The following is a 19,336-nucleotide window of genomic DNA, read 5'->3' on the forward strand; positions in this document are numbered from 1 at the left end:
GAACAACGCACCATGTGCGTCTTAAGCATTCTTGCTTGCATGCCAACGCGAATTTGATGTCTTGTGTCTAGGCTATCCACCAGATGCGACTTCGCTCCTAGGGCTCGAAAATGCTCTTAACACTTTCCCGCAAGACTTGATTTCTTCCAAAACTGAAGAGGCCTTTCTTCATCTCATTCAGGCGGAACTTGAACCACCTCGCATCTCTGACATGCTCGACGAAAGGCCTCTGCTTCCGCATGAGGCGGCGGACAGCTTGCCACCCGAGCCTGCTATCGAGTTGTCCATAGAACAACAACAAGTTTTCGACGCAGTGAAGACAGGTAAAAATGTCTTTTTTACTGGCTCGGCGGGTACAGGCAAGTCCGTGTTGCTCCGCGCCATCGTTAAAAGGTGCCGTGAAGAGAGACGGGTGTTTGCCGTGACTGCCTCAACCGGTATTGCTGCTGTGAACATTGGTGGAAGTACCCTGCACTCTTGGGCTGGTATTGAGCTTGGAAAGGGGACCGCGGAAAGGCTCGTCTACAAAATCCTGGGATCCGAGATGGACGAAAGGAGGAAAGAACAAGAAAAGTTGGGAAAACCCTTTGCGTACGATGACTACGACCCCGATGACCCTAATGATCCCCTGGCCATGCTGGCGGCAAAGCCTTCGAAAAGACGAAGCGTTCAACGATGACGAGACATTCAGTCGTTGATTATCGACGAAAGCAAGCGCATGCCACTTCCTGCCTCTCCGTCTACTTACACCTCCACAGTTTCAATGATCGACGGCAGACTGTTTGACAAACTCGTAAGCTTTTCCTTAGTGCTCGGTCCACTGAAGTTGATATACGAGCGACAGGAATACATTGCAAGGGTCTTGCGAAAAAGCACTGAGCCCTTCGGCGGCATTCAAGTAAGCACCGTTGGATGGCATGCTGCATCTTTGCTCCATTCAGCTCCTTCTCCCAGCTTATCATCTCCGGTGATTTCTGTCAACTCCCGCCAGTCCCAGATCGAGAGAATGGTGCCCCTGTTCCTATTACATTTGCTTTTGAGGCGAGGACATGGGACTCATGCCTCGGAAGACCCATGTGTCTGAAGACGGTTTTCCGACAGAAGGACCAAGGTAGGTGATGTCGTCTGTAGCTTGTCGTCTCTGCTGAGGATCCAAAAGAGTTCATTGACATGCTGAACGCCATGCGCTTTGGTACGTTGCTCCCCGAAACGATTGAGACCTTCAGAAAGCTTTCAAGGAGGGTAAAATATACCGACGACATTGAGCCAACCGATCTGTAAGCAAGGCCATTTCCCACTTGCTTCGCTGCTTCTGTAACACGATTCGTTCCCGTTTCATAGCTTCTCCACCCGTAAAGAGGTCGATAACACAAACCAATGGAGGTTACACCTGCTGAAGACGGAGGAACACATTTATACCGCCCGCGACACGCCAGGATATGACATCGATTACAATCCGGTGAAGCCGAATATTATGAAGAAGCTACTTGACCGGCTAGTTGTTCAGCAAACCGTTACGCTAAAGGAAGGCGCACAAGTGATGCTCATCAAGGTGCGATCTTTCTTCTCACCCCCTGCTCTCCCTGCTAACCTGACACAACCTTCACAGAACCTGGTTCAGGGGTGTCTTGTCAACGGCACCATTGGGAAAGTAGTTAATTTTTCGACTACTAGAGAAGCGAGCGGTCACGGTGTCATGATCGGTCTGCCAGATGGCGAAAGCTTGCCCGGCAATCAACATATTCCCAGCTGGCAGATAGGGCATGAGTATTCTTCTCTTGATAACAGCGCTCAGGAAGAAGCAAGGCGGAAACTTCGAGTGGCGTTGTCGAGGCCAGGCGTATACCCAGTGGTACGGTTCAACAAGGGGTCAATCTACGGAGGAATGATCGATGTCTTATGTGTGCCGGACGACTTCGAGGTTACTACTGCGGACGGCAGAGTGGAAGCAAGGCGAGAACAGGTGCCACTCATTCTCGCTTGGGCTCTGAACATACACAAGAGCCAGGGGCAAACCCTCGAGCGGGTACGTGTTGACCTCCAAAGTGTATTTGAGAAGGGCCAAGGTAAGTGTGCCATCACGTGCGACTCGGAAGGTGCGATGCATATGCCCACAACTTCCTTCAGCGTACGTTGCATTGTCCCGAGCAACCAGTATGGAAACCCTAGAGGTGAAAAATTTCACTCCTGACAAGTAAGTGACCATAAGTCGGCCTCGCTGCCTACGCTGTACTCATGCGTATACTCAGAGTTATGGCCCATGGGAGAGTCTTGGAGTGGACGCGGGCTAATACGAATCTGATATGATACGGCGTGGAGTAGCCCAAAGTGCCGCTAACTTGCTTACCGTTTCTCATTCCCTCTGCTACACTACTGCGAAAATTTTTGATATTTATTTTCCACTTGATGATCGCCTTCAATGATTTTCCTTGTATCACAGCTGTCTGTGTATTTTGTGTGTTATCGAGAGACTATAGCACAGCGCAGTTTACCCTACTCAACCGTACGACCCAAACACATGCTATGATACATGAATGTCTCATAAAGGCGGTAAGGACTAGTGCGAGGGTGATAAAGGAAACACCGAATGCACCTATGGTATGCACATCTAACTTGAGCCTCCGATGCATGTGGCGCGTTCTTGCTGTCGCTCTCCACTACGCTTTGGAAGCCAGAGAACTGTGTTGTCGCAGCCAGGTAATGTGCCCCGACCATCACGCTTTCCTGGGTCTGTTCGGCCGTGTGGTATCGTGCGTAAGAGTTAGACTCTTTCTCTGAGTCGGACGTGACAGAAAGCTCGGATGGCTGTCAGTGCCGTCCTCCAAATCTTGATGTTGATATTCAGGCCTTCAGGCCTCAGCAGAAGGTGGAATAGAAGCGAGTCTGATCAAGGCAAACTGTGTCGCAGGTAATCTGGACTCTGGAGTCGCAAGGTCTCTCGACTTTCGAAGCCAGAACTTAGCATCGGCTACGAAGGGGACAAGCTGCGGTATGACATTATCGGACTGACTCATCGAGCACAACTATTCTCTAGAAAGAAAGTTCGAGATTAGATTAGATGTCGGTGTTGAAGATCTGTGGAGATCTTCCCCAACCCCAAAGACTGGTCGAGGCGCGTGCCGTCCCTGTCTTAAGTCTTTCCTCCTCCTTGATGCAAAACATGTCGGACGTCGCCAAAGGTACGGTACTGGTTGTTCTCCTTCCATAGTCGTCGTCCTCTCACAAACCATCACCCGCACAAGCAGAACAAGAGCCTATTCTCCCTTTGCTCTCACGAGCTCTCATCCAGATACGCTCGACTCCTCCGAGAGTCATAGCCTCGCCTGCTACCCGTTCGTATCAGCGTCTTCATCTGATTCACGGCCTTTTTTAATGAATTATTCCGCTGGGCGTTCTGCAGAGCCAAGAAGGGCCGCGGTAGCACTCATCATCCGCATTGCGCCCCCGCCGTCGTACCCTACATCTTCCGGAGCCAGCCCCTCATCATCACAGCCGCAGACTACCGACCTCAATGAGTTTTTCCAACTGGATTGGGTTCGTGCACCAGGTACACGACCAGAAATACTTTTCCTCCGGAGGGAGAATCCGCAAGAGAGCTCAGATGGAGGTCGTATGAACGAGAGCGGCCAGGCGAGGGAAGCTCATCTTGCGTTTCCTGGTGCGCATTGAGCCTACATGTGTCGTTCGCTTAACTTAAATATCTTGTAGGTGGACGCACCGAGGAAGGAGATGAAGGGGGCATGTACACTGCCATGCGCCAAACTTGGGAAGAGATCGGTCTTGATCTCGCAGAGGCTGCTTACGCTCCCATTGGTCAACTCGACGACCGCGAAATTACAACTTCTCTTGGGAAACGCTTGCTCATGATTCTGTCCCCCTATGTCTTCCTCCAACTCACTCCTCAAACGACAGCTGTCGATCCTGCTCCAGGGACAACCATGCATTGGGTACCTCTCAGTGAGCTTGTACCCAGTGATCTCGCCGCCATGGTCCTCAGTAGGAGCAAGAAAGGCTTGAGCTCCGGTCTCAGCGAGCCAAAACCGCGCTGGTCAAAAGTCACGGTTGACGCATCCTCACGCCTCGCGTCACGTCACTCGCCGCTGTTGCGTCTGCTTGTCCGCGTGCTCGTGGGCAACATGAATTTCCCAGCTATCAGCATTGACGCCTCAGATACGTCTGTGGTCTATCCTGCACCTGCCGAAGCGCAGACAGACGATGAGCTCGACGAGAAGCGCGCTTTCGTCGAGAACGGACACAGCGGGCTCCGGCGGCAGGGCTCCCTCCAAAAGCTGCGCTCCCACGCGGGCGTCCGGCGGCAGCGCCGGCATGAGGAGCTCAAGCTTTGGGGCCTCTCGCTCGGCATGACTCTCGACTTCGTCGCCTACATGACCTCCAGCACCCGCGGCGCTGCATCCAGCGCTCTCGTTCCGCCAGACGCGGAGGTAGTGCTCAGTGGCGCGCCCATCCTCGCCCCGAGCCTCACGAGCGTGTTCCCGCGCTTTTCCTACCCGGACGTCAATTTCTGGATCTGGGTCTTTGGGAAGCGCTACCGTGAGGTCGTGCGCGGCTGGGAGGCGAGCGTGCAGGCGGGCGGGACGAACGATCGGAGGATCAACTGGACGGGCTCTGCGCTCAACACGTTCTACGCTGCAGTGCGCAAGGCATTAGTCGTCGTCGTCGTCGTCCGCGGCATCTTCCTTTTGATTGGGCTCGTCCTTGGCGGCTGGTTCTTGTTTGCACGGGGTTAGCTTTGCCCTGTTTTCTAGACGAGCTTTCTTCTTACTTACGAACACTATGATGACTCCCTCCACCCCTTTGTTGTTGTCGTACGGACTCGTATTTTGATTGTTATGTTAACATAGAAGCGTAGTATCTCCACTACCCTCCACTACGTAACGTATGGATCACAACTGGGTCGTTCAATACATGCCTACCGCTATTCCACATTCATCTCTTTCTTCTCCTCTAACCTGACATGTCCGAAAGATATGACGGCAGCCGTTTCACTGCCCCGCCTCATCACATTTCCGAGACTTCGTGGCGCCGACGATTAGTTTTCGGGGCCCACGGCCTCCGCGGTCAAGCTCCAAGATGTACACCGCCCGGTCGTATTTGCGTTTACATCGGAACCAGAGTAACACTAGCTTGCGTTTCCCCGTTGGTCTGCCTAGCGTAGAAAGGTTCTGGGATGGACAGCTACGAGGCCTAGCATCTATTATGCACATTGCCTGTATGGTCGTACTACTAATGGATACAGCATGCGGGTACTTTTACGCCAACCAAGTACTTCCTTTCAGTCTGCGAACTTGGACCACGACCGTATAATGTGGCCGTATCGAAACCTAAGAAGCTCAAGTTCAACCATGTGCTACGCCCACCACCAGAAGGGAGTGGACTCACAGGAGGAAAGGCACAGGCAGCATTGCGATGGCGATGCCGCCGATGATGCTCAGCGCGGGGCCGACGCCAAGGTTGTGGAAGAACGCCGTACTGAACAGCGGGAAGGCCGCGCCGATCGAGGACCGGAAGAGGTCGTTGCTCGCCAGCACCGAGGCGACGTAGCGCGGATAGCAGTCCGCTAGATAGCTGTGTGAAACAGATGCAAAACAGTTAGGGCACGTTAAGTGGGTAGAAGAGAAGCTCCGATACGTACTTCATGCCCGCTTGAAACAGGTAGAATGCGCCTATCGCCCATAGTCCGGATGCTAGGATGGGAAGTATCCAGGGTACGCTAGCCGCGCTAGTCCAGCCAAACCAGAAGAGCGACGCCTATTGAAGTATGGATATGATATTCTAAGCATGTAAGTACGTCGAAAACTCACTGGGAAGAAGAACGCGCCGAAGAATGCTGGCGGAAGCCTGTCTTCCGGAACGAATGCTGCTGAAGTGTGAGGACGAGAAAGCGATGTAAGCGAAGATCACTAACTTCCGTTTGCGAACTTGGGCTTGAGTGAGAATAAAGCCCATGGCAAGAAGCCGAAGAATGCGATGACGCCGCCGACCACAATTCCCTAAGACGGCATGAGCATTGCGCATACTTTACCAAACCGATAAGGCTCACCAGGAAAGCCAGACCATTCTGAGCCAGATTGAAGTGATGATGTTCGATGAAGACCACGTCAAACGATGCGATAAAACAATACAAGATACCTATCAACCGCTTAAGTACTTGCACCATTTCCATTGCACTGATGTTACACACCGTATATCATGCCGAGGTAAAAATTCCAGAATATGACGATAGGCTCGCGGAAGCCTAGCAAAAAGGGCCGAACTAGGGTCATCATCGCGACCTCGTTCATCGTCATATTCGCGGCCTCGATCTCTGCTTGGGTCTTCAGGTCCGGGTTACCTGTGAGGCGACGCAGACGAACCGCACGACGGTATAGGATCCTGTAACGCGAGAGCGTCAGCTTCGCACGAGAACTGAGGCCACGGGTACACTTACGCTTGTGACGACGTCTCAGGCATAGTCAACGCAAGAAACACCCAACTTGTCCCGGAGAGCCACAGCAGGATCCAGATCGTCCACGTCCAGCCCTCGGCCTGCGTTGCGAACCCACCGAGGGTGGGGCCAAGCACGGGCCCGCACATAGCAGCTAGACTCCAAACGCCGATGACCACTACACGGTCAGCCGGAGGCCACATGTCCGCGAGGCTGGCGCCACCCGTCGCGAGCGGTGGCGAACCGACGAAGCCTGCGAAGAAGCGCAATGGGAGGAGGGCACCGAGGTTCTTGGCAAGCGCGGTCGGAATTTGGAGCAACACGAAAATAAGCATCGTGACCATGTAAACAGGTGAGCGACCGAACTGGGGGATCTCGCTTAGCGGCGAGAGAATCATCTATAGCGATACGTTACAGCAGACACGGGAAACAATTGAGTAAATGACTTGCCGGTCCTATAGCGTACCCCAACACGAACATCGTAATACCAAGAGAGGCTGCGACGGGCGATATGCCGAATTTTTGCGATATATCCTGTATTCCGGGAGCATAGAGTGCCGAACCGATGTAGATCGCAAACGTCAACCAGCCTATCTGGAAAGTGACGAAGGATCGCTTCAGAAATGACCACTGGGTGCAAGATGCAAGAGGTGAGCATAAGCGGTTTCGTGCGGTCTTGAACACTCACATTTCCTGGATACTCGGGATCGTCTGGGCCATACCAGTCGACTATCGTGGAGCTCTCGATTTCGCGCTCTTCTGCCTTCTCTATTTCTGCTGCGTCTCTACCATGCACATGGAGGAGTTCTCGCGCTTGAGAGCTCTCTCGCTCCAACGGGCCAGCCGGTCGTTTCCGCTTAGAGTCACGATGTGAAGGCTCTTCTGCTAGAGTTTGGCTCCTGTCTGATCCGCTGCGAGGGCCACGCTGGGAAAGCGCTGAGTCGCGTCTGTCGCGTGGCTGCGATGCAGGTGAGTCTCTTGACGGCTTCTCGTTGGAGTTCGACAAGTAGCGAGGAGGTAGAACGAAGCCAGGCCTCTCTTCGGGATATCTAAAGAGGCGTCGACCAGACGCGTAGTAGATCACCTGGCCAACAAAGGAGTCTCGTACAAAGTCTGGCACCGGCATCTTCAAAGTGAGGGAGTCAGTACTCAACAAAGGCTCTCACTCCCATATATAATCCTTGCCCCACATTTTAGCCGTTCGACGCGCGTACTTGAGGGCTACCCACTAATGGAACTGGAGTCATCCGTCGGGATCAGCTCCACCCTTGTGAAACGCCCAGTCAGGAGCGGGCGCGGTGGATCTTCGCATCCCGAGCTGGATCGGTAGCGTTTCTGCTACATCGGGCGGTGACTCGCAGCTCGAGTGCTGACTGAGCGCTCCAAGATGGGCTCGTTGACGGAGAATTTAGCCGAGTATGAGGACTTGTATGACTGCATGCCACAGGGTCAGGCTACGGCGCATCAGTCAGCGCGGAGTCCTGTATCTGCTCGATTCATAAGAAGAGTACGCACCGCCATGAGTTGACCGCGACGGAGCCAAACGCAAGTCCGATCGGGGCTCAGGCCTCAGGAGGTGAACTTGAAGGGGACCATCCGCCGTCCCCGGACATGGATCTTGGCTGCAGCTCGTATGAGAGCAGCGCGTACGAGGAGGACCGTATCCACTTGAGCCTAAAAAGAATCTAACAAGCACGAGTATTTGTTAATTATACGTGCATTCAAGAGTTCTGTGTGCTCACGATGCCACTATCTAGACTCTGCGTGAAGCGGCTTTGACTGCTTGGCAGTCCACGCGCCACGCAGATGCTGGGGAGTAACGTGTGTCAATAAACCGCGGTCCATAGGTGTAGCGGTGCTATAGTGTAGTGGCTATCACTTGGGATTCTGATACCAAATTCCCAAAACCCAGGTTCGAGCCCTGGTAGCGCCTTTTTGAGAATTGCGATTGCACTTTTTGTTACTCCTCTCCACCGCTTGCCAACTGCCAGATTTTTGCAAACGCACCAAGTTTGCCGGTATCACACTTGAATTATGACCATACATGTGCAGTTCAGATTTTGCACGCAAGAGTCGTTCTCTGGCATCGCGCACGCATATTTTCGGGCAGCTTGATGAAAACAACACGGGTATGTCTCTATCGTATCACACTACTCGTACATTCATTTTCGCCTCATCTGCATTCCCTACTGTAGCGGCAATCCACAAATCTCACAATCTGTACCACCATGCGTGTTCTCGAACGTGCAATGGGGGCAGATCCTGATCCCAGTCTGGGGAGCTGCTCCGCCATCCCCGGCAGACGCGCTCTCGGCCTGTTCGCGAGCAATCTGCTCGTAGTACTCTGCAGGGATTTCCTCGTTCATTGCCGAGGGTCCACCCAACGTAGGTGCCGAGGATGAAGGCCGCGCCGCTGGGATGTGGGCGGTGAGTATGAATGCTAGACAAGGCGGTAGGGAGATACGTACGGCCCATCTCGCGAGTGAAAGTCATGAGCGTTTGCCAGCTCTCTGTTGTGATGACACTATCCAGTGCAGACGGGTCCTCGAGCAGTTTAGGTGATGATGCTGCGCGGAGGAAGGTCTTCATATCCTCCTAGGCCACAAGCAATCAGTGATCGGCAGTCGCGCAATGCGAGTGAACACACTTGTGATACCAGCTGGGTCGTACCCAAGAAAGAGACGAGGTGCCAGTCGCTCAACCAGGCAGCCAACTCGCGACGCTGCTGGGTCATACCCTCACCAGGGAGAAGATCGGGCGCGCGGATGCTCGCGAGATCTTTGACGAGCCGTCCTGTCGACTGGTCTTCGAGCCCGGGGCGATTCTCAATGAGCTTCGCTGACTGGAAAAGTGGTTTGGGGTCTTGAGGGAAGCCGTGAGATACCTGAAAGACGCCATGAGTGGAGCCATTCCAGAAAATGTGGCGATATTACGCACGTTGACCATCAAGTACTCAACAGGGAACGCAGGCTTCGCGGTCTTCTTCACCTCAAGGCCGTACTCGTTCTTGTAGCGGAAAAAGACATCGGGGATATATCTTGCCGAGTCCTCAGACCTGTCTTCCTCCTTTACACGCACGATCCCAGGGTCGACACTGGCCTCAATCATGTCCGCCTCTACCATCGCACATGCCTGCTCCGAGACCTGATACGCCGCGACGTCAATACCACCACCCTCAGTGCCCGTTAGAATGGCAGTGACCATGCGCGAGCCGAAGAACCCAGTCGTTGATGACTTTGACGGCGTCGGGTTCTGCAGCTGGACGTGGGCAGCGAAGATCGCCTCCAGACACGAGAGATAGAAGGACTGCGGATGCCTCCTGTACTGGGTCTTTGTCCGGTCTTCAGGCTCGGGAACGAGGTCCGTGAAGATGTAGCCAACAATACCGAGTGGGGTCGAGGCGTGCTTCGCGAGCTCCTTAATCCTAGGCTCGTCCTCCCACGGGAGCCCAAGCGACAAGCCGTCCACCTCACCCTCTTGTGGCGGTTCGTGGATGGCCTCAACAACAGCCTTCACACCCATCGGGACGTCGTTATAGGGCTCGTAGTGGCCTAACAGCCATCCGAACCGCTGCAGACCGGTCCTCCTCCAGGCTTCAAGGAACCTTTGGATGATGTCCGGAGACGCGATCTCCAAGTGGTCTACCATCCGGAATGGTTGGCTTTGTAACGTGATCGCAGACGGCTGACATGCCGTGCAGATACCCTTGGGCCAGCTCGGATGCCCGGTGGGACACGGAGTCTTCACCTTGTAGTTCAGCAGCTCGAGCGGCGGTAGAGTTGCACTGGAGGTCGTCGCCGCCGACCCCGTGGGCGCAAGCTTACATATATACGCGTGGTACGACAGGTGTTTGATGCTGTGCTCGGTATGATACGCTGGATCGTACGGCTCGAGGGGCATGCAATAGTCGCACATGGCGTTGGCACCATGCTTGCAGAAGCGCGAGTCGCGGCCACGCGGGATTTTGCCGTCTCTGGAACGCCAGTAGGTGTCGACAGGGTCTTCTCGGGCGAGCTCCCAAGGACGTTTCGCGGCGCCATCACCGGCCGCTGCGAGGGCTTGTTGCGGGTCGGGTTGGCTTGTTGACGCGCTCTGAGCGGGTTTCGGGGAGTATCCGACGAATAACAGATCCCCATGTCTAAACAGCTCGGTGAAATCGCGAAGTGGGGGAAACATTAACACGCACTTGATGCCTAGCGACTCCAGACTTCTTCCCTTGAGCGTTGAAACAAGGACCTCGTTGCCTCGTGGCTGATTGGAGATTGTGAGCGCGTTCGGGTCCGCATCCTGCGCAATTTCGAGTATCTATGCAAGAATGAGGTCTTATGATGAACTCCTGGGAAAGCGCAGGCAAGGACGCACCTTGGACACGAGGTCCGCAATGTCTGCAGAGGGCGCAAACTCGAAACGAAAGTTTCCGTCCTTTGAGCGTACCCTAACTAGCTGCGTGTAGTATGTAATGAGCTGCTCATTGTACATTTTTTTGATAACATACCATTCTGGCAACGAAATGTCGTGGGTGGACTGTAGACCGTCCTGGATTGATGAGCTGACGCGTCCAAATTGGATGACGCGTAGTGGTCATATTTGCTGACCAATCTGCACGTGACTCAGCATCAAAAGCTTCCACTTCGGGATACCGTAGTATTCGGGTATCCGCGCGTAGGCGCCCTAGCAAACTGAAATTCAAGTTGTCGCCATTTCGCAGCCGTATGGCGAGCGTTCGGTCCAGCCGCACGCAACTCTCAAAGCTCCTGCCGTCGACAGCACACCATCGAATCTTCTATTTGTATTCAGCCTACATAGGACATTTGAACAGAGAAATATTGGAAATTAGGTCAAGTATCGCTATCAGAACCAAGAGTTGCGAGGGAGGAATGACAGCCATTCAAGCACCGTCCCGCCTCTTCTCAACGCCAACACTCCAACCGTAGACGTAGCTGTGCTTCTCGCCGGGCGGTATAATTGCTGCGTGGCCTATAACTGGCGTGGTCCATGGATCACCGTCAGCCACACCATCCGAACAGCTACCACCACCAGCAACCGAGCGGCTCCACAAGCCGGCGCAGAGCGCGATCCTACAGTCAACCGCTTGCAAGTCCAGTGCCGGGGCCAAGCCACAGGGTGAGAGCGGCACCTGCCATCAACTTCCGCAGGGCGATGATAGCTCCTAACAACCCTTGGACATAGCCGCCAGACCCCCTCGAGTACTTGTATCATCCGACACACGTAGCTGGCCCGAGTACCTCCGCAGAGTTGTTTCCTCCTCCGCTCCCCGACTTCGACGACGAGTTCCTAAGATCAATTCTTGCCATGCCAGACGAACACCAAGGACCGCAGACACACCTGCCACCGTTCTTTCACATGCCGAATATGCCGCAGATGGCGCAGCAGCAGCCGATTCACCAACTGCCCACCCAGCAGTCGTCCGCCAATCCGGTCCTGCAGCAGGCCTTCGTGACATGGCTACAGTATATGCAACTTCAGCTGCACCTGCAACAACAACAATCACAGCAGCAGCAGCAACAGCAACATCAGCAACAGACGGCGCACCAACAGACGGCGCATCTACAGACGCAGCAAATGCAGCATCAGCGACAGCATGCTCAGTCGTCAAACGCGTTGTTCACGCCTACGCCCTTTCCTACCCTCCCACCGATTGATACTTCGGCTTCCTATCAGAGGGATGCCGTGTCACCGGAACAAACGACAAGTCAGCCCACGAGCACGCCATCGCCAATGAGCGGGAACGAGGGGCCCGACGCCGACATGTCGGCCACAGGGTTGTCAGAGGAGAAGCGCAGGCGGAATACGGCGGCGTCAGGTGAGTCTGAGAGCCTTCTCGCTATCGTCAGACTAACCAATGGCCCCTACGAAGCGCGCTTCCGAATCAAGAAGAAGCAGTGGACACTGAACCTGGAGAGATCGATTACAGAACTGTCAGGACGTGTAGAGGAGTTAGAGCGGGAGGCTTCAGAGCTCAGGCGGGAGAATGGCTGGCTGAAGGAGATCGTCATGCTGAAGTCCAAGCGCTACGGCGGGCCCACGCCACTCGCCAGCGCCGCACAAGCTAGCACGTCGTCAACAGAGGCCCCCACCGATCCAGAATCGTCCGCAAATGCTGGCGGTGAGCCTGAGGAGACGTCCGAGGTGGATGCGGGGGGCAAAGGCAAAGAGGCGAAGGCATGATATCTGACACCAGTCGTATATATAACGTGCCCACAATTCCGAATTCACAATTCGGAATTCATCTAAGGTGCAGATGGGAGTTTCCTTACCTGGACCACATTCCGCCACCAAGTCCTTGCGTTTTGATGGCCGACTTGCCCGCTGCCGGTCCGCTCTTTTCTGTAGACGCTCTCCTGCACTCTTTCTCCCTAACTGCTATTTTCCGAACGCTGTCTCCCTCTTCGCACCTTTCACCTGCCTACTTCGGGTATCTGAATAATTATTAGAAATATTTGAGATATGTCTTTCGGACGGCCTCCTTCAATATCCGCTGGCTTCACACCGTCTCCTCCGGTGCGCTTCGCTTCCCACACTGAAGATCGGACCGAAGCAAGTTAACATGATTTGCCTGGCTTGAAGGATCGAGGCTCTTTTCCTTTGGATCACTATGGTATGTCACAATGTTCGATGCTTATCGAAGAGAGTAAACGAACGATCGTGTATCTCAGGCGAGTGTAAAGATTACATGAAGGTCTATCTTGACTGCCTGCGGAAGAATGGCAGCAATTCGACGCCGTGCCGAGCACTTAACAGAGATTACCTGGATTGCCGTATGAACAAGTGTGCTCTTACACCTATCCTTCAACGCCGGCGCACTGACAACTTATCTGCAGAGGTCTTATGGATCGCGACGAGTGGAAGAATCTAGGTTTGGCAAAGGTTGCTGGCGACCCAGCGAGCTCAGAGGCAACACGGAATACAAGTCAACCTGACCAAAAGTCTACATCCGCGGCATCGAGGCCACCATAGCTTACTGCATATGCATCTTGTGTACAGTCTGGGATCATGTCGCAATCGCATACTATCTACGTTGAAGGTTCCACGTGAGGATGTATGGCGGGTGTCAGTCATGAGCATAGCATAGGCAAGTCCTTATAACGACATACCATGCGAAAATAATGCTCCCTTACGAATTGCGGTCACGCAAAAGTTCTCTAGAAGCTGAAAGATACCAAGAAGAAAAGCTGGAAAGTCGACATGTTAGAAACTCGAGGTTTACATGTGCTACTGTCCCTGTCCCATACTTGCGGCACAAGACTCCCTCAAGCCAATCGGGTCATCCATCCGCGGGCCTTATATTCGCGAGACTGTCGAGCCCGTCGAGTCTCCGTCATATTACCGTCGAACGTGCGACACAGTGTCCAATGTCGGGGCTCGTTCTCCACAACGCAGCCTGGGAAACCCGGCCTCAACGGGACATACGGCGCTACCGTCAAGCCATTTCCTTTTTCCGGAGCGGCGGTCGTGGACAGGGGCATGAACGTTCGTGCCAGTGGTGCTCAGCTCCGTTAAACGTGCTCTCGACGCCGTGCCGACTCGTTCGTCCAGTATGCGGTGTGCGTATAGCCGTAGCGTCTTGCGCAAACTTGGACTGAAGCTCTACCTCTCACCACAGTCGCCATCATGCGTCCGATCGGCCAGCTGGCCTTTATCGCTGCTGGACAGGCGATTTCGCTTGCTGGGCTGCCTGCCGGAGATTATTCCACGCGCAGTTCGAAGAACAGTTTCTTTGATGTGCAGGTAAGCGAGCCTGCCGCTGACTATACCCACTATGCGTGATTAATTGTCGATCGACAGGCACATAGAGGGGGCAGAGGAAACACTATAGAGAACACGCTGCCTAGCTTCGCTTGGTCTGTTCGAAGGACGTAGACGTAATGAAGAAGCTGACGTCGGGGCAGGGGTCTCATAGATGGTGCCACGACGCTGGAAATGGATAATGGCATCACCAAGGTACGTCCATAGACACTCGTTGCTGCTAGATACTGATCACGAGCAGGACGGCGTGGTTGTGGTCTGGCACGACGAGAACGTTACAGAGGAGAAATGCAAAGATACGGCACCAGCTGTAAGCACCTCCTGTTACCGCCTTGTCTTCTCAGGCCTTAATCCCCATGCAGACACCTAACGACCCGGACTTCCCCTACGTCGGAAAATTCATCGCTAACCTCACTCTTGCTCAACTGAGGACACTTGATTGCGGCTCGAAGAGACTTGACTACTTCCGTATGTTTCTCTCGCCGATAACGACTCTGCCTCGTCTTACAGCATTGTTAGCACTACAGCTCACATACCCGGGAACGAAAATATCCACACTAGGAGAAGTGTTTGACTTCGCTGAATGCGCGGACCCTTCTCACCTGATTTCCTGGAATATCGAGTCCAAAATCAACGCTATGTTCCCTAATCAGACGCTGGGTGTCGACGATTTCGTTGAGAAGCAGTATGCGCTATTTGCGAATAGCCCGTATAAATCTTCTATCATGGTCCGTACACGCGTTTGCTATGTGAGGCTGTGGCTGATAGGTTGTGTTCATTAGTACCAGAGTTTTGACTGGCGTACTCTGATTGCGATGAAGGTAATGCTTGAGCACACTTCAAGTCCATGAATATTGACCGACATTATGACTAGAAACGAGACCCGACGATCATCACCTCAGCTTTGATAGAGTGGATTACGGCGAATGGCATTGACGATAATCCGACCCCTTGGTTGGCCGGTCTGGATCTGGACCTGTTCCCTGGGCCGACCTTCGACCAGAAGGTCGCACAAGCCGCACGTTACATTCGTGCTGATATCTTGTCTCCTTCTGCTATATCATCGCAGAGTCGTGTTGTTGATCCTACGATGGAAGGCTATGTTCCATTTACAACCAAGGTGAGCCCGAGCTAAAGCGGGTCCTAGCATGTGTCTAGGTTCTAACGGGCCCCAGGTGATGGTCGACGAGGCGCACAGTCTCGGTTTGCAGATAAAACCATGGACGGTATGTGGCTACGTGGCTGCTCTCCAGATGGACATTCATTTTTCTTCAGGTCAATCGACATAACATTGTCGATCAACTTCTCGACTGGAAAGTCGACGGTATCATCACAGACTGTGAGCCAGGTCGTCGTTTAACTCCTACTTACGCACTGGCTAATGCATATATAGATCCAAATTCCGTCCGTCGATTGGTCAAACAACGGGATCTTTCCGTTGCTCCCAAATACCCTAAGCAGCGGGTGCTTGCCTGCTTGGATGAGCACTTGGCTAAACAGCGGGACTCGTCATAAGGGTGTTGAACCATTTTTATATGTTTTGGTTTGGTATATAGATTCCTTTGGGCGTAGACCACATCTGCATTGGTGCTATATCATGCATTCCAAGGTCGTACATTGCGCAGTAGATTTTTCTCGTTAAATTAGTCAAATGGATGGGCATTGAGTGGACGGCGTTATGCGGAGCGGATCGGGTTCGTGACCGTGTGAACTTCGAGGTGGACCGCGAGTGAGATCGAGCAGGACGCCAGCCGCATTGAGCTCACACTTCCGTCCGCCATGGCCTCCGCCGCCGTACTCAAAAAAGCCTTTACACTCCCACCAACGGTGCGCACGCTCGCCAATGGCGTGCCCAGCGCGTCGCTGCTCAATCTCCAAGCCCGTGCCGCGACCCAGGGCGAACACCATGAAGGTCATGATCATGCCGCAGGTCCCCGCTCTGACGTCCCCGCCAAGTTCGCCAGCAGCCTGAAGCTGTCCTCTCAGGGCCTCGTGCAGCAGACATTCGCGAGCCGTACGTCGCGTTTTGGCCTCGACCTGTGCGCTGAAAGAGTGACAGTAACCGCTTTGCAGCCAAGTCCACCGGCGACTTCCAGCAGCGCTTCCTGTCCACCTCCGCCGTCCGCAGGGATGCACCGCAGGTCCCCGACTTCTCGAACTACGAGGCAGAGAGCCCCACGCGCAACCGCAACGTCGCCTACGCGATGATAGGTACCATGGGTGTCCTCTCCGCGAGCGTTGCCAAGTCCACTGTCACGGAGTTCCTTGCCTCCATGTCCGCGTCCGCAGACGTTCTTGCGCTTGCCAAGGTCGAGATTGAGCTCGCCAGCATTCCCGAGGGCAAGAACGTCGTCATCAAGTGGCGTGGTAAGCCCGTGTTCATCCGTCATCGTACCGCGGACGAGATCGAGGAGGCGCGGAACACCGACTGGAAGACCCTGCGTGACCCCGAGAGCGACGAGCAGCGCGCTAAGAAGCCCGAATGGCTTGTCATGCTCGGTGTTTGCACCCATTTGGGCTGCGTACCCATTGGCGAGGCTGGTGACTATGGAGGCTGGTGCGCCTGCTACTCTGTGCTCGCAAATCGTGTGCTGATTCTTCGTTCTCTCCTAACAGGTTCTGCCCGTGCCATGGCTCCCATTACGATATCTGTGCGTCCCAATTGGAACATCTCTACCGCTTTAAATGCTCATCTCCTTCCCAGCTGGGCGTATCCGCAAGGGTCCTGCTCCTGTAAGTGCTATACCCTCTGCCTTTGAAGCTCCACTCACCAGTTTTCTTCAGCTCAATCTTGAGATTCCTAATTATGACTTCAACGAGGCCGAGGGCAAGCTCGTTGTTGGTTGATAGACTTGTCGGGTGGATAGACTATCATAATGCCACGTGCAAATCTGCATTCGTCTTGACTGGATTCTGCGCTGCAAAGTACCTAGATTTAACCAGGCATCCGCCAGGATCTTTCAAGCCTGTGCCATGTTTTTTTTTTTTTCATTTGTCTGCACTGACACTCCTCATGAGCTGCACCGCCCGTCTGTCGCAGCTACCGTGGCATACCAGAAAGCATAAATGTGCAAAAACTGCTCAGCCTGCTGCTATCTTTCTGCACCTCATGAGCTCTTCAAGCCTTACCACGATATCTGGTGCTGCAGCTCCGAATTTTCTAAGTTTCAATATGCGTCAAGTCGTATAACGTCGCTTACGTGCATGCAGTAACGCAGACTCCATATCTGCGGTTTTCCGTTTCATACATCTGACTCCATTCTGCTGTACATGCGGTGTCGCTATCAGTGCGGTACCGCGCGCGGGTACTGAACCAATTGAGCAGTCTACAGTTCTGCAATTGTGAAGTGACTCGCCCTAAACGCTATTACGCTCAGAAGGGCAAATTCCCGATCATTTGGTCTGATTATCGAATCTGTGCGTTGTGGCCCCAGGTATATGCCACACCGAGCGGTGGTGACTCAAGCCTCGCTTCCGGCCCCCGGCAAGGATGCCATTCCGCGTCTTGCATGGCGTCGCCGACGCGTGCCTGCTCTAGTATAAAGCGATGGACCGAAAGTTGATAGAGCGGCTACCACAAAATTAGGACCATGCAGCCTCCGCCGCAGTTCTCCGGCAGGTCACTCTATGTGCCTGTCTGTGCCGCTGGTTTTTCTCTGCTCGTATTTGCCACACAACTTGTCATCCATCGGGCGCGCAAAAAGTCCTCCCACGTCCCTGACGGGCGTGCACACGATGCTGAACGAAGCGTATCCTCGTCACTCAAGAATTATGTCGCAGGCACCGGTGGGCCGACAGCTGCAGTCCTCAACGGCTTGCGCGTGCTCTCTTGTCTCGTACTACTGTGCCTATCCGTGTACAGTGCGACACTCTCGGAGTCCCCATCGTGGGTCGCGCTCGGCTTCTGTACCACATATGTCAGTGTCTCGCTGATGACCACTGTCTCTGACGGTGTTGAATATGCTTCAGACATACGCAACTATTCTCAGCTTAACATCGCTCGCCGTGCCGTCGTGGAACGCAGCCGCGTCAGGCCACGTCACCTTCGTGCTGCTGGTGACATGGATCGTCTATGTCTATCGGGACGTCTGGCCGCTGGCAACATATTATTTAGCTCCGGCAAATGACCAGGATGCCTTATTTTGGGCCACCTTTGCTGTACTTTCTGTCGCAGCGGTGATTGTACCACTTACTGTTCCCCGGAAGTACGTGCCATATGACCCGCAGGTTCGTCTTTTCTCAGCTGGTCTATGTCTCGTGTTGACGTGCCAGCATCGGCATTCCGCGTAGGACCCGACGCCCAACCCGAACCCGGAGCAGACATGTTCTATCCTGTCGATGATGCTCTTCTCCTTCCTAGATCCAGTCATCTGGGACGGGTATCGGTCGTCGCACCTAGCCGTTGAACAGTTGCCGCCTTTGTGCGATTTCGAGCGCATGAAGTACATGTCTAAGAGAAGTTTTCCCGTGAGTCGCCTTTACAATAGACCGCCTGCCACTGCTAAAGCAGCGCCAGTATCTGGACCCTCTGGACCCTCAGTCTAGCCGGCATGTCTTCTGGGGAATAATGAGACTGTACAGTTAAGAGTGTCCGTTCTGTGTGCCATTTATTACTGCTGATGACGTGTAGAATGGGATTATCTCGTGGTCACGACTATGTTGACTTTGGAAGTAAGCGAAGCTGCCCTCACATCGGAGTCTGGTTATACTAAAGTGGGTCTGTAGGTGGTTGCGAGCTTTCTCACCCCCGTCGCGGTAAATAGGATATTGCAGTGCGCCTTGATCTCGGATTCCCTCGCGATTTCTGGTTCACGCTGTGTTGTAGTCATTTGGAAACTGGGGGCGAAGACGCCATAATCCGTCCGTGGTTCTGGATCTTGACCTTTTTCACAGGTCTTGTCGCGACTACTTTGACCTCCGGACGGTACTTCTTTGTTGTGGTACGCTACTATTAGCCAAGCAGCACATTGTACGAGCCACGCGCTGATGCAACCTATATCCCCTTCCAGCTACGACTACTCGCACAAGTGCAGAGCACACTCACGCAGCTCATCTTCGAGCATGCGCTGCGCATCAGGCTGAAGGCGGACGGTGGAATTCCGCTGATAAGAAAGAAAACAGCAA

The 19,336-nt window shown here is 53.8% G+C and overlaps 8 protein-coding genes and 1 non-coding gene across 9 annotated transcripts; 7 read left to right on the forward strand and 2 right to left on the reverse strand.

Annotated features, from left to right (window-relative positions):
- Nucleotides 1-3,289: 3,289 nt before the first annotated feature.
- On the forward strand, nt 3,290-4,748 carry PHACADRAFT_84773 (uncharacterized protein; the record flags this gene model as incomplete). Its single annotated transcript, XM_007390145.1, has 5 exons — nt 3,290-3,332; nt 3,401-3,658; nt 3,709-3,989; nt 4,035-4,181; nt 4,275-4,748. Coding segments are annotated over 5 exons (1,203 nt in total), but the record flags the coding sequence as incomplete, so codon positions are not given.
- A 638-nt stretch (nt 4,749-5,386) lies between these two features.
- On the reverse strand, nt 5,387-8,039 carry PHACADRAFT_203915 (uncharacterized protein). Its single transcript, XM_007390146.1, has 9 exons — nt 7,134-8,039; nt 6,920-7,075; nt 6,449-6,843; nt 6,203-6,393; nt 6,062-6,150; nt 5,927-6,011; nt 5,823-5,878; nt 5,654-5,769; nt 5,387-5,586 (listed from the first exon to the last, which is right to left on the reverse strand). The coding sequence occupies exons 1-9, from the start codon at nt 7,569-7,571 to the stop codon at nt 5,397-5,399; spliced, it is 1,716 nt and encodes a 571-aa protein (XP_007390208.1). The 5' UTR covers nt 7,572-8,039; the 3' UTR covers nt 5,387-5,396.
- Nucleotides 8,040-8,299: 260 nt separating this feature from the next.
- On the forward strand, nt 8,300-8,378 carry PHACADRAFT_t7. Its single transcript has one exon. It is a non-coding gene; the product is annotated as a tRNA-Gln (tRNA).
- A 193-nt stretch (nt 8,379-8,571) lies between these two features.
- Nucleotides 8,572-10,962, reverse strand: PHACADRAFT_246881 (uncharacterized protein). Its single transcript, XM_007390147.1, has 7 exons — nt 10,941-10,962; nt 10,808-10,888; nt 10,632-10,750; nt 9,383-10,583; nt 9,093-9,329; nt 8,914-9,040; nt 8,572-8,858 (listed from the first exon to the last, which is right to left on the reverse strand). The coding sequence occupies exons 1-7, from the start codon at nt 10,941-10,943 to the stop codon at nt 8,632-8,634; spliced, it is 1,995 nt and encodes a 664-aa protein (XP_007390209.1). The 5' UTR covers nt 10,944-10,962; the 3' UTR covers nt 8,572-8,631.
- Nucleotides 10,963-11,222: 260 nt separating this feature from the next.
- On the forward strand, nt 11,223-12,665 carry PHACADRAFT_203917 (uncharacterized protein). Its single transcript, XM_007390148.1, has 2 exons — nt 11,223-11,569; nt 11,636-12,665. The coding sequence occupies exons 1-2, from the start codon at nt 11,441-11,443 to the stop codon at nt 12,632-12,634; spliced, it is 1,128 nt and encodes a 375-aa protein (XP_007390210.1). The 5' UTR covers nt 11,223-11,440; the 3' UTR covers nt 12,635-12,665.
- Nucleotides 12,666-13,099: 434 nt separating this feature from the next.
- On the forward strand, nt 13,100-15,885 carry PHACADRAFT_110455 (uncharacterized protein). The gene is made up of 12 exons (XM_007390149.1): nt 13,100-14,010; nt 14,070-14,194; nt 14,252-14,307; nt 14,356-14,407; nt 14,454-14,522; nt 14,575-14,680; nt 14,732-14,940; nt 14,995-15,033; nt 15,087-15,332; nt 15,388-15,438; nt 15,488-15,551; nt 15,606-15,885. The coding sequence occupies exons 1-12, from the start codon at nt 14,004-14,006 to the stop codon at nt 15,725-15,727; spliced, it is 1,146 nt and encodes a 381-aa protein (XP_007390211.1). The 5' UTR covers nt 13,100-14,003; the 3' UTR covers nt 15,728-15,885.
- A 52-nt stretch (nt 15,886-15,937) lies between these two features.
- Nucleotides 15,938-17,287, forward strand: PHACADRAFT_168084 (uncharacterized protein). The gene is made up of 5 exons (XM_007390150.1): nt 15,938-16,226; nt 16,286-16,769; nt 16,829-16,863; nt 16,917-16,945; nt 16,997-17,287. The coding sequence occupies exons 1-5, from the start codon at nt 15,992-15,994 to the stop codon at nt 17,057-17,059; spliced, it is 846 nt and encodes a 281-aa protein (XP_007390212.1). The 5' UTR covers nt 15,938-15,991; the 3' UTR covers nt 17,060-17,287.
- A 314-nt stretch (nt 17,288-17,601) lies between these two features.
- Nucleotides 17,602-18,812, forward strand: PHACADRAFT_133526 (uncharacterized protein). The gene is made up of 4 exons (XM_007390151.1): nt 17,602-18,129; nt 18,182-18,439; nt 18,503-18,679; nt 18,729-18,812. The coding sequence occupies exons 1-4, from the start codon at nt 17,803-17,805 to the stop codon at nt 18,795-18,797; spliced, it is 831 nt and encodes a 276-aa protein (XP_007390213.1). The 5' UTR covers nt 17,602-17,802; the 3' UTR covers nt 18,798-18,812.
- A 190-nt stretch (nt 18,813-19,002) lies between these two features.
- PHACADRAFT_110462 (uncharacterized protein) lies at nt 19,003-19,302 on the forward strand (the record flags this gene model as incomplete). The annotated part of the gene is made up of 2 exons (XM_007390152.1): nt 19,003-19,152; nt 19,222-19,302. Coding segments are annotated over 2 exons (231 nt in total), but the record flags the coding sequence as incomplete, so codon positions are not given.
- Nucleotides 19,303-19,336: the final 34 nt, after the last annotated feature.

Source organism: Phanerochaete carnosa (assembly GCF_000300595.1).
Source record: "Phanerochaete carnosa HHB-10118-sp unplaced genomic scaffold PHACAscaffold_1, whole genome shotgun sequence".
Taxonomy (NCBI): Eukaryota; Fungi; Basidiomycota; class Agaricomycetes; order Polyporales; family Phanerochaetaceae; genus Phanerochaete; species Phanerochaete carnosa.

Coding starts and splice junctions, on each gene's coding strand:
- PHACADRAFT_133526 (XM_007390151.1), top strand. CDS start 17,803: ATGCAGCCTCCGCCGCAGTTCTCCGGCAGGTCACTCTATGTGCCTGTC. Junction 18,440..18,502: donor ACGTGCCATATGACCCGCAG/GTTCGTCTTTTC, acceptor CATTCCGCGTAG/GACCCGACGCCCAACCCGAA. Junction 18,680..18,728: donor TGTCTAAGAGAAGTTTTCCC/GTGAGTCGCCTT, acceptor AAGCAGCGCCAG/TATCTGGACCCTCTGGACCC.
- PHACADRAFT_203915 (XM_007390146.1), bottom strand. CDS start 7,571: ATGCCGGTGCCAGACTTTGTACGAGACTCCTTTGTTGGCCAGGTGATC. Junction 6,394..6,448: donor CCTGAGACGTCGTCACAAGC/GTAAGTGTACCC, acceptor CTCGCGTTACAG/GATCCTATACCGTCGTGCGG. Junction 5,770..5,822: donor TCGGCGCGTTCTTCTTCCCA/GTGAGTTTTCGA, acceptor ATACTTCAATAG/GCGTCGCTCTTCTGGTTTGG.
- PHACADRAFT_203917 (XM_007390148.1), top strand. CDS start 11,441: ATGGATCACCGTCAGCCACACCATCCGAACAGCTACCACCACCAGCAA. Junction 11,570..11,635: donor TGCCGGGGCCAAGCCACAGG/GTGAGAGCGGCA, acceptor CCTTGGACATAG/CCGCCAGACCCCCTCGAGTA.
- PHACADRAFT_168084 (XM_007390150.1), top strand. CDS start 15,992: ATGGCCTCCGCCGCCGTACTCAAAAAAGCCTTTACACTCCCACCAACG. Junction 16,227..16,285: donor GCAGCAGACATTCGCGAGCC/GTACGTCGCGTT, acceptor ACCGCTTTGCAG/CCAAGTCCACCGGCGACTTC. Junction 16,946..16,996: donor TCCGCAAGGGTCCTGCTCCT/GTAAGTGCTATA, acceptor AGTTTTCTTCAG/CTCAATCTTGAGATTCCTAA.
- PHACADRAFT_110455 (XM_007390149.1), top strand. Junction 14,195..14,251: donor ACAGTTTCTTTGATGTGCAG/GTAAGCGAGCCT, acceptor GTCGATCGACAG/GCACATAGAGGGGGCAGAGG. Junction 15,552..15,605: donor CGACGGTATCATCACAGACT/GTGAGCCAGGTC, acceptor ATGCATATATAG/ATCCAAATTCCGTCCGTCGA.
- PHACADRAFT_246881 (XM_007390147.1), bottom strand. Junction 10,584..10,631: donor CTGGAGTCGCTAGGCATCAA/GTGCGTGTTAAT, acceptor CGAGCTGTTTAG/ACATGGGGATCTGTTATTCG. Junction 8,859..8,913: donor TTTCACTCGCGAGATGGGCC/GTACGTATCTCC, acceptor CCCACATCCCAG/CGGCGCGGCCTTCATCCTCG.